The 14,249-nt window shown below is 32.6% G+C and overlaps 1 protein-coding gene across 2 annotated transcripts in view; it reads right to left on the reverse strand.

Annotated features, from left to right (window-relative positions):
• Nucleotides 1-14,249, reverse strand: part of LOC101901649 (gamma-1-syntrophin) — a 214,727-nt gene that overhangs the window by 19,128 nt on the left and 181,350 nt on the right. Inside the window, exons 9-10 of one of the 2 annotated variants that reach the window (XM_059120022.1) lie at nucleotides 10,770-10,973; nucleotides 5,096-6,082 (exon numbers count right to left, since the gene is read on the reverse strand). In XM_059120022.1, coding sequence (XP_058976005.1) covers nucleotides 5,972-6,082; nucleotides 10,770-10,973 — 315 coding nt within the window. In that variant the 3' untranslated portion in view covers nucleotides 5,096-5,971. Of the gene's footprint in view, nucleotides 1-5,095; nucleotides 6,083-10,769; nucleotides 10,974-14,249 lie in introns of those variants that run through there. The other variant, XM_059120023.1, reaches the window with a different exon arrangement.

The raw sequence follows: 14,249 nt of genomic DNA on the forward strand, positions 1-14,249 counted from the left end.
GGGGCTATACCAAATCGTGAACTTGGACAGACAATTTGCTGTAGTATTCATTACGAACTTCAAATACCAAATTTGAAGCAATTCCGGTGAAAAATGTCGCTAAAATCATCAAAATACCAAATATCGGGAGATACCGTTATTTGGGGGCTATACGATGACGTGGACCTGCACAGAGAATTTTCTGTGTTAGGCTGCAGTATCCATTACTAACTTCAAATACCAAATTCGAGACAATTTGAATAATGTCGCTGTCATCATCAAAATACCGAATATTGTGAGGTGCCGCTGTTTGGGGGTTATAAGAAGACGCGGACCTGCACAGACAATCTTTTGTCATAGACTGTAGTATCTATCACGAACTTCAAATACCAAATTTTAAACAATTCCGTTGAATAGTGTCGCTAAAATCAATAAAATTCCGAATATTGGGAGGTACCGCTATATGGGGGTTATACGAAGACGTAGAACTGCACAAACAATTTTTTATGGGGGCTATAAGAAAACGTGGACCGTCAGAACCCATTTACGAACTTAACTTGCCTACTGGTAAACTATGCTTGTATGCAAGCCTTTTGGCCTTCTATCACTATTCGTTCGAAAGATAATGTGATTACAACAGACATACAGATGAACAGACAGACGGACATCGCCATTGATTTTGAAGTCAATTTCGAATGAGTATATCCCAGTCGCTTGTCTTAATTAGTTCTCAACGTAGTTAGAACAATCTAAAACGTATCAGTCGGTTTTGCCGGCAGATGTATACCCTCGACCAATGTTCGATTATTAAAATATTTTTTTTTTTATTATATTTGATTATTCAAATTGTAGACCCTCTATGGAGTAGGTTCCGAAGGAATGGGTCAATATTGTTTATATCGTATGGGACATAAATAAATATAATCTAATTATTGCGAAATGCCAGGTTTGGACTATTTTGTTTACTTCCTTTACTTAATTTAACACATGTGTGATGCATGCGGTACCAGATATAATCGGCTAAAGTATCCCATTTCCGTACTACACCTTACACAGAAAAAAGTATTGGAATGGCCATGGAATTACAAGAAAATCGAATATTAATATCCAATTTTATGGGAAATCATAAATTAAATATTCATCTTCAGTTGGATGCCTATTTCACTTTCTTTGAGCGTTTTGTTTTTCAAAATCTGGAAACCTATGGAGGGGAGGTGCCATAAGAAATTATCCTATCTTTACCATCTTTATAACAGATCAGGTGTTGATGGAAACATTTGTATGAACTTCGTGGATATTCAAAATGTTGACCCTTTGTTGGGATGGTACCAGAAGGAGTGGATATATTCCATATCCACAGCAGATAGTATGCTAGTAGAAACAATTGGATTGGTGTGAAATATGAAGAAACCCGGATGCTTATTTCGGATTTTATAATCGTTTTGGATATTTAACATTTTGACCATTTGTGGGGGAGGTACCAGAAGAAATGGTCATCTTTATAACAGATCTTGAGTTGATGGAAATATTGAGCTGTACCAAGTCTGAATGGAATCGGATATAAATTTCGCGTTCTATACGCTTCATGGATATTCAAAATTTTGAATCTTGGTGGTTAAAATACCAGAAGGAGTGAACCGATGTATTCCATCTTCACACCAGCCCGTGGGTTGATAAAAAACATTATGATGTCTGTAGTTTGAAGACGGTCGGACTCTTACATTACATAACTCTTTATAAAATGTAATGTAAGAGTCCGAAAAATTTTGAATCTTGGTGGTTAAGGTACCAGAAGGAGTGAACCGATGTATTCCATCTTCACAGCAGCCCGTGGGTTGATAAAAAACATTATGATGTCTGTAGTTTGAAGACAGTCGGACTCTTACATTACATAACTCTTTATGAAATGTAATGTAAGAGTCCGACTGTCTTCAAACTATAATTACTCAACATTTTGAACCTCTGTGGGGGAGGTACCTGAAGATCGAAATATTCGATCTTCACACTAGACCCTGGATTGATAAAAATATTGTGATGTGTGTAGTTTGACGACAATCCGACTCTTACATCACATTTTGTAAATGTTATAATTATTCGAAATTTTGGCCCTTGTGCGTGAAGTGGACCTAAATATTCAATCTTCACACTAGACCCTGGATTGATAAAAAATATTATGATGTGTGTAATTAGAAGACAATCGGACTCTTGCATCACATTGTATAAGGTACCAGAAGGAGTGGACCGATATTGCCCATCTCCGAATTCGAATCGATCTTAGTTTAATAATAATATTATGATGTACCAAATTTGGACCAAATCGGATACTTCCTTCAAGAGTCGATCGCTAGATCGAAAATGTTCTCAAAAGGATCTGGTCCAAAGAGACCTAGAGTCTAAAACCGTTATATCGATGAGGTACATTTTGGCCGAATCAAATGATAATTTCCCTCTGTAGCCATATGGCTGAGGGTATACAAATTATTATACAATAAACATTTAAATAAAAATGTATTTATTACTAGATTCATTACAAATATATTGTTTATATCCAATATTTTTCGGACCAAAGTTGAAGTAATATATTTAATTGGTGCATCAATGTAGTCTCCTTGAATTTTTGCCATTGATTTTCAAGTCCACTTCGAATGAGCTTACCTCATTCCCTAATATCTAGTTCTTAAATAGTACCGAACGTAGTTCGAAAAATATAATTAATTAATGAATTTTGAATTTAATTTCGAATTAGTCAATTTTATTCTTTAGTCCTTAGTTCTCAACTAGTTCCCCTTACAAGTGGGCTATATATTATGTTTGCCTTTTGCTTTTGTGTTGTTCTTTTTTTTTTGTTTGAAGCTTGAATTCTATCGCTGTCGCTTTCCGCAACGTAACTTTATTTATGGTGAAAATTAAATTTTCTTTTTCCGCTTTTCTTTGCTTTTCTTTTGCATTCATTATTTAGCACTTTAGTGTTTGAGTAGTGTTTGCTGTTGTAGCTGTTGTTCACTCACGTCTTGTCGTTGCATGTGTGTATGTGTTTAAATATTTATCGCTGGTTGTTCCTGAATTTGTGGATTTGTGTGTGTATGTATATGTTTTAATGTTATTTGCATTAATTTGTATTCACATTTTTCTTGTTCTTTTTTGTTTTTGCTTTGTTTAATTAGTTAAGAAGTTTCTTTTTATAGTTTTATTTAAAAAATAGACAAAAAATTAAAGGCCAATATCTGTGTATATTTATTTTTTGGTTTTGTTCTATTTTCTTTTTTGTTTAGTTTCGATATAAATATTTTTTATCTATATTTCTTAAATTACATTTAGTAATATTTAATTATTAATATATTTAAAGTTATTTATAAATTAATAATACATTTTTTATACTTCAAGTAATAAACATTGTTTTCCATTTTGGTCTTAATATTCAACAATAATACAAAAATAACAATAAATAGGAGAAAAAATTACAAATTAACAAAAATTTCCAGCTGATAGTCGAACGTTAAAGAAATAATCAAAGAACTAAAGTGGTTCAAAAATAATTCTTTTTTTTCCTTGAAAATTATACAGATACCGATAGCATTTCGGTATACAGGAAAATATAAGAAAACAATTAAAATAAACATTTCTGAAGAGAAATGTTCTACATATCGGTAAAGATACACATAAAAAATTAAGCATTGGTTATAGTCGAATACCATACAACGCTATAATTTGTCGTAGAGTTTTTGCACATCTGAAACTCTTTTGACTAGAATAGAGATTCGCCTAAGGAATATCTCCATAACCGCTGCACAATAAAAGCAAATGTTGAACCTAACCAATCATCATATATTCCAATAATCATCATAGATCTGGAACCACAATATTCCAAAAAAAAGAAACAACGGTATTTGACCGTTGTTTTCGGAAAGAATAAAAATTATAGATTTAAACATTTTAATTATTATTATATTTATTTATTTTTTTTTTGTTTGAAATAATGTCACATAATCATGCATAAGTTTTATCTTGGATTTGATTAAAGTAAATCTCTTCAGTACCCACGAGTAAAACTATCCGATTAATTTCCGTGGATTTGTGGTTATATGGGGCAATACCAAAACGGAAAAATATAGAGACAAATTTCGACTAAAAGGATCCTTATATTTGGCTGGAAAACCACAAGTGGCCACCGTTAGAGCACTCCAGCATTTAATTGTGAATAAATCTTTTGTGTCTCGTGCCATCGCTCGTTACTGTTATACTGGTAGCGTAGCCCGACATCAAGGAAGTGGACGGAAAAAATCAGCAACATCAGCAGAAATGGTTCGAAAAGTAAAGAAGCGACTTGATCGAAACCCGCGTTGCAGTGGTCGTAACCTGAACATGTCGTAATATTTCATTCGGCAAATATTGAAAAATGAGCTCGGGGTAATGCCATTGAAATTTCAAAAAGTTCAAGAACTTACACCGCATCTGAAAGAAAATAGACTCAAATAAGCTAAAGAGTTGCTTCGCTAGACCGAAAGTGGTGAACTGCCGAATTTGGTTTCCTCCGTTGAGAAAACATTCGTTGTCCAGCAGTTTGTAAACAAACAAAATGATCGCGTTTACTCGCTAAAGAGGTCAGCTGAAAATGTGCACCTTCGGTTGACCAGCAGAACTCAAGCGCCGGCCATGGTGATGGCGTGGGCCGCCATAACTGCCTATGGTCGGTCTCCGCTCGTATTAATCGACCTGGCATCAAATGCCGAATATTATCGCGAAAATATTCTAGAGGGTGTATTAAAGCCTTGGGCACGCAAACAAGCAATACAAGCCCGAATTCAAAAGATACAAACGCTCCGGCATATTTAGTCCTTTGAACTTTAAATTACAATTATAATCATGGCGTGTATGATTGAATTCTCCCATACAAACTTTTAATTGTTATGCGGCTCTACTAAATTAGCAAAATGGTGAGAGGTATCATAAAGTCGGCCCGTCCGACTTAAAGACTTTCTTTACTGGTTTTTGTATTATTGTTGAATATTATAATCGAGTCGATGTATACCGACGAATATTATTACACTCTAAACAATAAATTAGTGTTTTTTATTTTTTGTTGTTGCAAAATTTTTATTTTATTTTTATTAAATATATATAAATGTGTTTCCTTTTTGGTTTAATATTATATAAGCTTTGCTAAAAATTTAGTTTATATAGTAAATGAGCTTTTTGTCTCTTGCTAATATAATTTTTTATTTTGTTTTCATTTTTTTCTCATAGTAGATAATAAGTAATAAATATTTAGTTTTTAATTTTTTCAATTTTTTTTATACAAATTTATTATATAAATTGGTTATCTAAAAAAATTGTATTTCTTTTGGATTTTTCTGTTTTACTTCATTAAGTCTAATCAGTGTCATTATGTGTGTGGTAGATGTGTAAGATTTTTCTTATTTTTTTCTTTGATATTACACAAGTCTTCAAAATTAAAGACTCTCCAAATTATTGTTGTAACAACATTTAGAAGCTTTATTTGATATTAATTTCCTACGGAATTTTTTGTTGTGTGTTTGTCTGTGTATTAAGAAGACAAATAAAGTTATTTTTTGTTGTTGTTATTGTTGTATACACTAATACCATAGAGACCACTCTCTCTCTCTCCATGGAGGGGAGAGTGTTTGTTATCTTATACGTGTATATGTATAATACTCCTTGTAGTTATTGTTTTCTCTTTCTATCTTTTCAAAAATACTTACGTATCATTAAAAGTTTTTGCAAAAACAAAAATCAACATTCCACAAAAAATCAATTTTCTGTAAAACTACACTTACTTTGTCACTAAAGCATTACAATTATTACAAAAACAAAACAAACAAACAACAAAGTCCTGTTTGAAATGTAGTTGGTTGCTGTTGCCTTTGTGAGTGTGTGTGTAAATTTTTTGTTAGAGATAATATTACCGCTCGTTATCATTATCAGCCTCAGGAGTTGTTCTTGTTCTTGTCACTGTCGCTGTTGTTTTTGCTGTTTAAGTCTGCTGTATAGAACTCAAAAAGGCCGGATCAACTGAAGCAACTTTAGCTGTCAGAAACGCATGCATACAAAATAGCAAACTCTGCAGTACTTGACATTCCAGTTCCTGTCATCCAATTTCGTTTGAATTTGTTTTTGTTTTGTTTGTTTTTTTTTTTATTGGAGTTTGAAATTTGTTCATTCGTTTTATTCAATTTGTTCGACAAAGATGATGATGGTCGACATGAAAATAAACAGAAACACAAGCCAGAAGAAGAAGAACAAGAAAAAGAAGAGAGCAATGCATTAACAAATGATTATTGACTAAATGCATTTAATTAATTAAAACTACGACGATTTATACTTAATGATAAGATATTAAAGATTTAATCTTGGCGATGATTTAATATTTAAGCTCTAGTGACACTGAAATGTTCATTACTTATGAGAATTATATGGAAATTTTATTTTACTTATATGTAGAATATAATTTTTTTTTTTAAATTTAACCACTTGCTACCAAAGTAGTTACTAACCTCACGTTTACAATTCAGAAGTTTCTTCTTTAAACCAAAATACGCGGCAAACTGTTGACTTCAAACATAAATTTTCAAAATTTCAGATCTAAAATAATTTAACTTCGTCTTTGAAGCTCCCTTCAGTTCGCCTATAGAAGATAGGTAGAGTTGAAGCTAACCTATTTTCAATAGATGAGTTGACGTCGGTAGAGGGGCTGAAGGGCGAGTCTATTTTTAATGGAGGAGCTGAAGACTCGTCTATTTTCAATAGAGGAGCTCAAGGGCGAGTCTATTTCCAAGAGAGGAGCTCAAGGTCGAGTCTATTTCCAAGAGAGGAGCTCAAGGGCGAGTCTATTTTCAAGAGAGGAGCTGAAGACTCGTCTATTTTCAATAGAGGAGCTCAAGGGCGAGTCTATTTTCAATAGAGGAGCTCAAGGGCGAGTCTATTTCCAAGAGAGGAGCTCAAGGTCGAGTCTATTTCCAAGAGAGGAGCTCAAGGGCGAGTCTATTTTCAAGAGAGGAGCTCAAGGGCGAGTCTATTTCCAATAGAGGAGCTCAAGGGCGAGTCTATTTCCAATAGAGGAGCTCAAGGGCGAGTCTATTTTCAATAGAAGAGTTCAAGGGCGAACCTATTTTCAATAGAGGAACTCAATGGCGAGTCTATTTTCAATAGGGAGCTGAAGACTCGCCTATTTTCAATAGAGGAGCTCAAAGGCGAGTCTATTTTCAATAGAGGAGCTCAAGGGGGGGTCTATTTCCAATAGAGGAGCTCAAGGGCGAGTCTACTTTCCATAGACGAGCTGACTTCTATAGACGAGACTCTATCTTCAATAGATGAGCTGAGTAGAGACTTTCTTCTATAGAAGATCTGAGACGAGTCTACCTTCTATAGAAGAGCTGAGACGAGTCTGTCTTCTATAGAGGTGCTGAAGCAGGTCTATTATCTCCAGACGAACTGAGGAGAGTTTATCATCTATAGATTAGCTATTTTCGAAAGAGCACCTAAAGGGCGAATCTATTTTCAGTAGAGGAGCTGAAGGGCGGCTCTATTTTCATCTGAGGAGCTGAAGGGCGACTCTATTTCCAATAGAGGAGCTGAAGGGCAAGTCTATTTTTAATAGACTGAACTGATGGGCGGGTCCATTTTCCATAGAGGAGGCGACGAGTCTGTCTTCTATACAGGTGCTGAAGCTAGTCTATTATCTCAAGACGAACTGAGGAGAGTTTATCATCTATAGATTAGCTGAAGAGCGAGTCTATTTTCTATTGACGAGCTGACTCTTATAGACGAGGTTCTATCTTGTATAGATGATCTGTGTAGAGTATATTTTCTATAGAAGAAGAGGGCAAGTCTAATTTCAATAGACGAGCGGAAGGGCGAGTCTATTTTCAATAGAGTATATTTTCTGTAAACTAGCTGAAGGGAGACTATTTTTCAATAGACGTGTTGAATGGCGCCATAAAGAAGTGCTAAGGGAATTATTTGTGGACTTAGCTAATTTTCGATCGACACCCACTACAGCTCTACCACTCTCCCATTAAATCATATTTATTGCAACACTGTCCATTTCCTACCTTTTCACCAGGCAGATGGAAAATCAACAATTATTTGACCTCCAAAAATAGATAATTAATTGCTCTTATTACATGACAATCTATTTTTTTTCTATTCATCACTAAAACAATTTATAAACCAGAACTTCGATATAAAGCTTTTAACGCCTTTACCATTTTAAATTAATTAAAGAGCAATCAAGCCATAAAATATATGATTTTCTAAATGAAGGAAAAAAAAATAACAACAAATAATAACAACTCTTGAAACTAAAAGCTCTCTCTTATTCAACTACCACTGAAGTGGTTGTGGCAAAATTTAAATGGAACAATAAGCAACCAACAATACTAACTGAAATAATGGAATCAAAATTAAACGAGTTCTTTTTTTAAACTATAAGTGGTTTACTCTGAATTTTGAAACAAAATTTGTCATAATTATATGAGACATTTCAGGTGACAATTGGTAAAAATTAAAAGCTTTAGAATTTTGTAAGGGGACCACGTTTCGTATGAAGGAAAAAAATACAGAGTGATATGAAAAAACTGCAGCCAACTTCAGACTGCTGGCATTTCTAAACCATTCGTCCGGATACCAAGCCGTTGGACTATTCTGTCTGGCGTATTTTGGAAAGCAAGGTTGGCACTAAAAAATACCAATGTGTCGATTACCTCAAGCAAGCGCATCGCCGGGAATGGGCCAAAATACCGCAGAGAAACATTTGGGTAGCGTGTGACGGTTTCACTGGCCTTAATTCATGTCAAAAGTGAACAATTCGAACAAATCTAAACCTATTCTAAAATTTGATATCAATAAAATGTTTAAAAATACGTAAAAATTATGTCATTTGACTTTGATGCAGTTTTTTGTGTCACCCTAAAATAATCCGAAATTGTGAAAAATTGTACTTTAGTGGTACCAAAATTACTAAAATGTACTAAAAGTGCACAGTATCAATCGTTCCATTTGAGGTCCAATTTTTAAATCTTGTCTGGGGTAGTTTAAGTATAGCAAGGAGCCAATATTTGCGTAGAGATTGGAGAAACGACAAGATTTTCGTAACTTTCGTAAGGTACCGCATATAAGAGTAATTCTCATGGAAGTCCCTGTCGCCTCAAAGTGTTAAGACTCGGTACATTTTTACCTTAAAGATACGGAAAACAGTAGAAGGTACAGCGTACCTATTGATCGACCAATAATACCCAAAAATTTGGAAGGGGGTCACTGGATGTGTAAAGGGTTGAAATAAACATGGACTAGTGGAAACTCGAATTTAAGTGGTACAAGAGTACTGAAACATACATTATTATAGCTATTACTATTATTGTTATTATTATTATTATTATTATTATTATTATTATTATTATTATTATTATTATTATTGCTATTGTTATTATAATTATTATTATTATTATTGCTATTGTTATTATAATTATTATTATTATAATTATTATTATTATTATTATTATTATTATTATTATTATTATTATTGCTATTGTTATTATAATTATTATTATTATTATCATTCTTATTATTATTATTATTGTTATTATAATTATTATTATTATTATTATTATTATTATTATTATTATTATTATTATTATTATCATTCTTATTATTATTATTATTATTTTTATTATTATTATTATTATTATTATTATTATTATTATTATTATTATTATTATTACTATTATTATCGTTATTATTTTTTTTATTTTTATTATTATTATTAATATCATTCTTATTATTATTGTTATTATTATTAATATCATTCTTATTATTATTATTATTATTATTATTATTATTATTATTATTATTATTATTATTATTATTATTATTATTATTATTATTAGTATCATTCTTATCATTATTATTATTATATTATTATTATTATTATTATTATTATTATTATTATTATTATTATTATTATTATTATTATTATTATTATTATTATTAGTATTATTATTATTATTATTATTATATTATTATTATTATTATTATTATTATTATTATTATTATTATTATTATTATTATTATTATTATTATTATTATTATTATTATTATTATTATTATTATATTATTATTATTATTATTATTATTATTATTATTATTATTATTATTATTATTATTATTATTATTGTTGTTGTTGTTGTTATTATTATTATTATTAATATCATTCTTATTATTATTATTATTATTATTATTATTATTATTATTATATCGACTATATCTATTATATTTGCCCTCTGTAACAGGATATTCAATTCCATCTCTCACATTTATTTTTCTATTTCCTTTTCCCAATGTATGATATGTCCCATATAACAATAACAAAACAATAAAAACGGACTATGCTTAGCCATAACTTAGCAATAGAAAAATTAAAATAACAACAACAAAAAATAGCAAATAAGAAAACCACTTCAGCGGAAATATGGTCGCTATTTAAAGAACAAAGTACACAACTTTAATGGCGAAAAAATTGTAACTGCTACTTAGATAGGTACGTTAAGTAGAGGAGTGACGTTTTTTCCCTCAATTTTTTAAATCACTTATTCATTCATTAACAACAACTCTCACTCACAGATACACTCTCGCACCGCACTCACCTACGCCCACATGTTCATATTGGATTCTGGTAGCAACCGCCATTATTTATTTATTCGCATTTCTACGCACACACAGTCAAATACACACTACCACATACTTAGCTAGTAGTCATAACGGTATTTCGTACTTACTTTTGTTTCAATAGCTCGCGTCTCGTGATCCTGAAAATGTAACTTTAGCTTGGATTTGCCATCATCACTGGAACCTCTCAGCTGTGAGAATTTATACTGCCACACAATGGCCGAGTCGGCACCCTCGGCCAATGCAAATCCCGTTTGCCAGTCCAACGTCAGACCGCCACTTTTGCCGTGATGTGAAACGGCAAATGTTTTACGCTGCAAATATCAAAAGGAAGCACACACACACATTAGTCTAAACCCATGGAAGAAAGTCGAAGAAAGAAAGAACAAGTAAAAAAGCTGTAAGTTCGGCCGGACCGAACGTTGAATACCCTCTACCATTCGGAACGACTTTGGCAATTTTCAAAGACAATAAAATCCATTAAAAATTCTGTTAAAATTTTAAAAGTACCAAATTTAGCTGTTATATTAGGGTATATGGGACGGACATTATAATATTAAAATGCGAAACATAAAAAAATCGGTGAATAATGTAGCTACAATCATCAAAATACCGTTCTATGGGGCCTATACGAAGACATGGACCTTCACAGATAATTTTCTGTCTTAGGCTGTAGTATCCATTACGAACTTCAAATACCAAATTTGAAACAATTCCGGTGAATAATGTCCTTAAAATCATCAAAATACCGAATATCGGGAGCTAGAGTTATATGGGTCCTATACCAAAACGTGGACTGACATGGCCCATTTTCAATACTAAAAGTCCTGCAGACAGAACATTTGATTAAAGGTTTATTAATCTACTATAATTCGTTCGGAAGCTATAAGGATTTCCACTGACGGACAGACGGATGGACATCGCTAAATCGACATAGAATTTTATGCTGATCAAAAATGTATATTTCGCGATGTTACAAACGGAATGACAAACTTAATATACCCTTCATACTACTGTGAAGGGTATAAAGAAACCAAAGCTAACAGCAGGATGAAAAAAATTAGAAACGTAGAACTAAGTTTGGTGTGTTTACAAAACATAAAAATGGCATAAAAGAAGTATAACAGATGATTAAAAGATTTTTGTTTTGTTGTTATGGTTGATGTTAATGTTGTTGATGTTGTTGTTGGTTTGTTGCAGTTTTGTTGTTTGCTTCCTCTTTGGAAAGTTTTTTGAAATCACTAAAACGAACTCAAGTACGAGTGGAATAAAGCTTATTTCTAAATAAGCCAAAAAAAAAAAAAAAAAAACAAAAACAGGAAAAATATTTTATTTATTAAGTCCGGATGTCCGGATGGTCGTTTTTAATGCTTCTATAGAATTAACAGAGATTCTGTATATATTAAGGCTAAGAGGGGTGAATGAAACATTTCTACTTCATATTAAAGTGATTTACATTAGATTCAGAGGAAGGGTTTACATGAGATTCGTTCTCGTACAAAACAAGCCAAATGATTTTTAATCTTGTTCTTAAGGGTTACTAATAGTACTGAAGGGTCGGTGCAACACGATGTTATAACTTTAAACGACCAATTGATAGAGACATAGAGTTAACACTTTCATGAGGGTCGTGTTTGAGTTGAGACATTGGTATTTTTCGAGTTTATTACTTGATTGAAACCTGCGTCGCAGTGGCCGAAAAATGACTCGTAAGCTGAACATATCGTAATAGCGCAAAAAAAGCGCAAGAACCGCTACGGAAAGAAATTAGACTCAAAAGAGCTAAGGAGATGTTTCACTTGGCCGAAAGTGGTGAAATACCTAAATTGGTTTCCTCCGATTAGAAAACATTCGTTGTTCAGCAGTTTATAAACAAATAAAATGATTGCGTTTACTTGCCAAAGAGGTCAGCTGAAAATGTGCACCTTCAGTTGGCCATCAGAACTCAAAAGCCGGCCATGGTGATGGTGTGGGCTGCCATAACACCCGATGTTCGCTCTGGAGGGCGTATTAAAGCCTTGGGCATGCAAACATTTTGGCCGCAAACCTTGGATTCTAACAGGACTCAGCTCCATTGCACACAGCACTCTCCAACCAAGAATGATTACAAAATTTGGCTCCTCTCTTCATTTCCAACGCACAATGGCCTCCAAAATCTCTGCATACCAAAATGTTGGACTATTGTGTCTGGAGTATTTTGGAAAGCAAGGTTGGCAATAAAAAAAAATACCAAAGTGTCGATCACCTCAAGCAAGCGCTTCGCCAGGCCAAAATACCCCAGAGCAACATTCGGGCAGCGTGTGACGGTTTCATTGGCCGTTTGAAGGCCATAATGCCTTTCAAAGGTGACGAAATCGAACAAATCTAAACTTATTCTAAAATTTGATACTATTTGCGACATGTTTTGCTTTCGATTAATAAAATTAAAAAAATGTAAAAATTATTGCTTTTGACTTTGTTGAAGTTTTTTATCTCATCCTGCATTATTATTGATCATTCGATCATTTGTCTTGGGGATTATGTCTGAAAAATATTTGGACACAATCTCCAGATAGAAAACATACATTAAGTTGAGTTTAGGAGCTATGCTCGGATTGCTTTAAAATATTTATCACAGGTGGGTATTTTTAGCCTGATTGCATGGGGGATATATACCCGGATATTCAACCCAAAAGTTCGGTTCCACCTAACCTATTGACTGTAAAATCGAAGGCCTGCTACTTACAATAGTTATACAATTTAGAAAAACTATGGATCACGTAGCGTGTTGGATATACCCAAAAGGATAAAAGGAAAAAAAAAAAAAAAAAAAACATAAATGTCAGATACCTATTGACGGAGAACATCACAATTTCATAATTTTTATCACTAATATCTTCGGAACTACAAGAAATATTAACACATTTGGTGTGTAGGCTTAGATTTAGATCTTAACGCTCAGTAATGGGTCAATTTTCGGAGTTTTTATAAAAGTTTCGGCACAAAAAATTATAGTAAAAGATTCAGCATAGTTATTTGTGTAAATGTTGAACTAATCCGGGATTAGTGGAGATTCGTATTGAAGTGGTACAATAAGTACGGAAACATATAAAATGTTACAATATAATTATTGATCTATTGCAAGAACTTTGAAATCTTCTATAGGGCCATGATTTTTATTTTCTAAGAGAGGTAAAATACTGACAGATTTTGTACTTTAGCGTTACAAAATGTACTCCAAGTAACAAAACTATGAAACATGGTTATTGTGCTATCACTAAGCGCTGGGATGTTGTAATTACTCAGGAATACCGTTCTTGGTTTAAATGATTAATACGGTTATTCTTACAAGGGCAGGTAAAGACAAGATGTTTAGAACCTCGTAATTCAAGGGCAAGAAATATCCTAAAAGGTTTAAAACACCAAAGCATTGTTAGTGAGCAATCGATAAAATATTAAACTTAGATGCTTGTACTTATATAGAGTAAGTCGGATGTTTCGAAATTCATACTATAAAAACCCATCAAGTAAAAAGGTAGTAAGTTTCGCACTTTGACTATCTTCCACTATTTGCAAGGGCTTTGCAAATATTAAAAAAAAGATATAGAATA

This window comes from Musca domestica, unplaced genomic scaffold, assembly GCF_030504385.1.
Source record: "Musca domestica strain aabys unplaced genomic scaffold, Musca_domestica.polishedcontigs.V.1.1 16, whole genome shotgun sequence".
In the NCBI taxonomy this organism is placed as follows: domain Eukaryota; kingdom Metazoa; phylum Arthropoda; class Insecta; order Diptera; family Muscidae; genus Musca; species Musca domestica.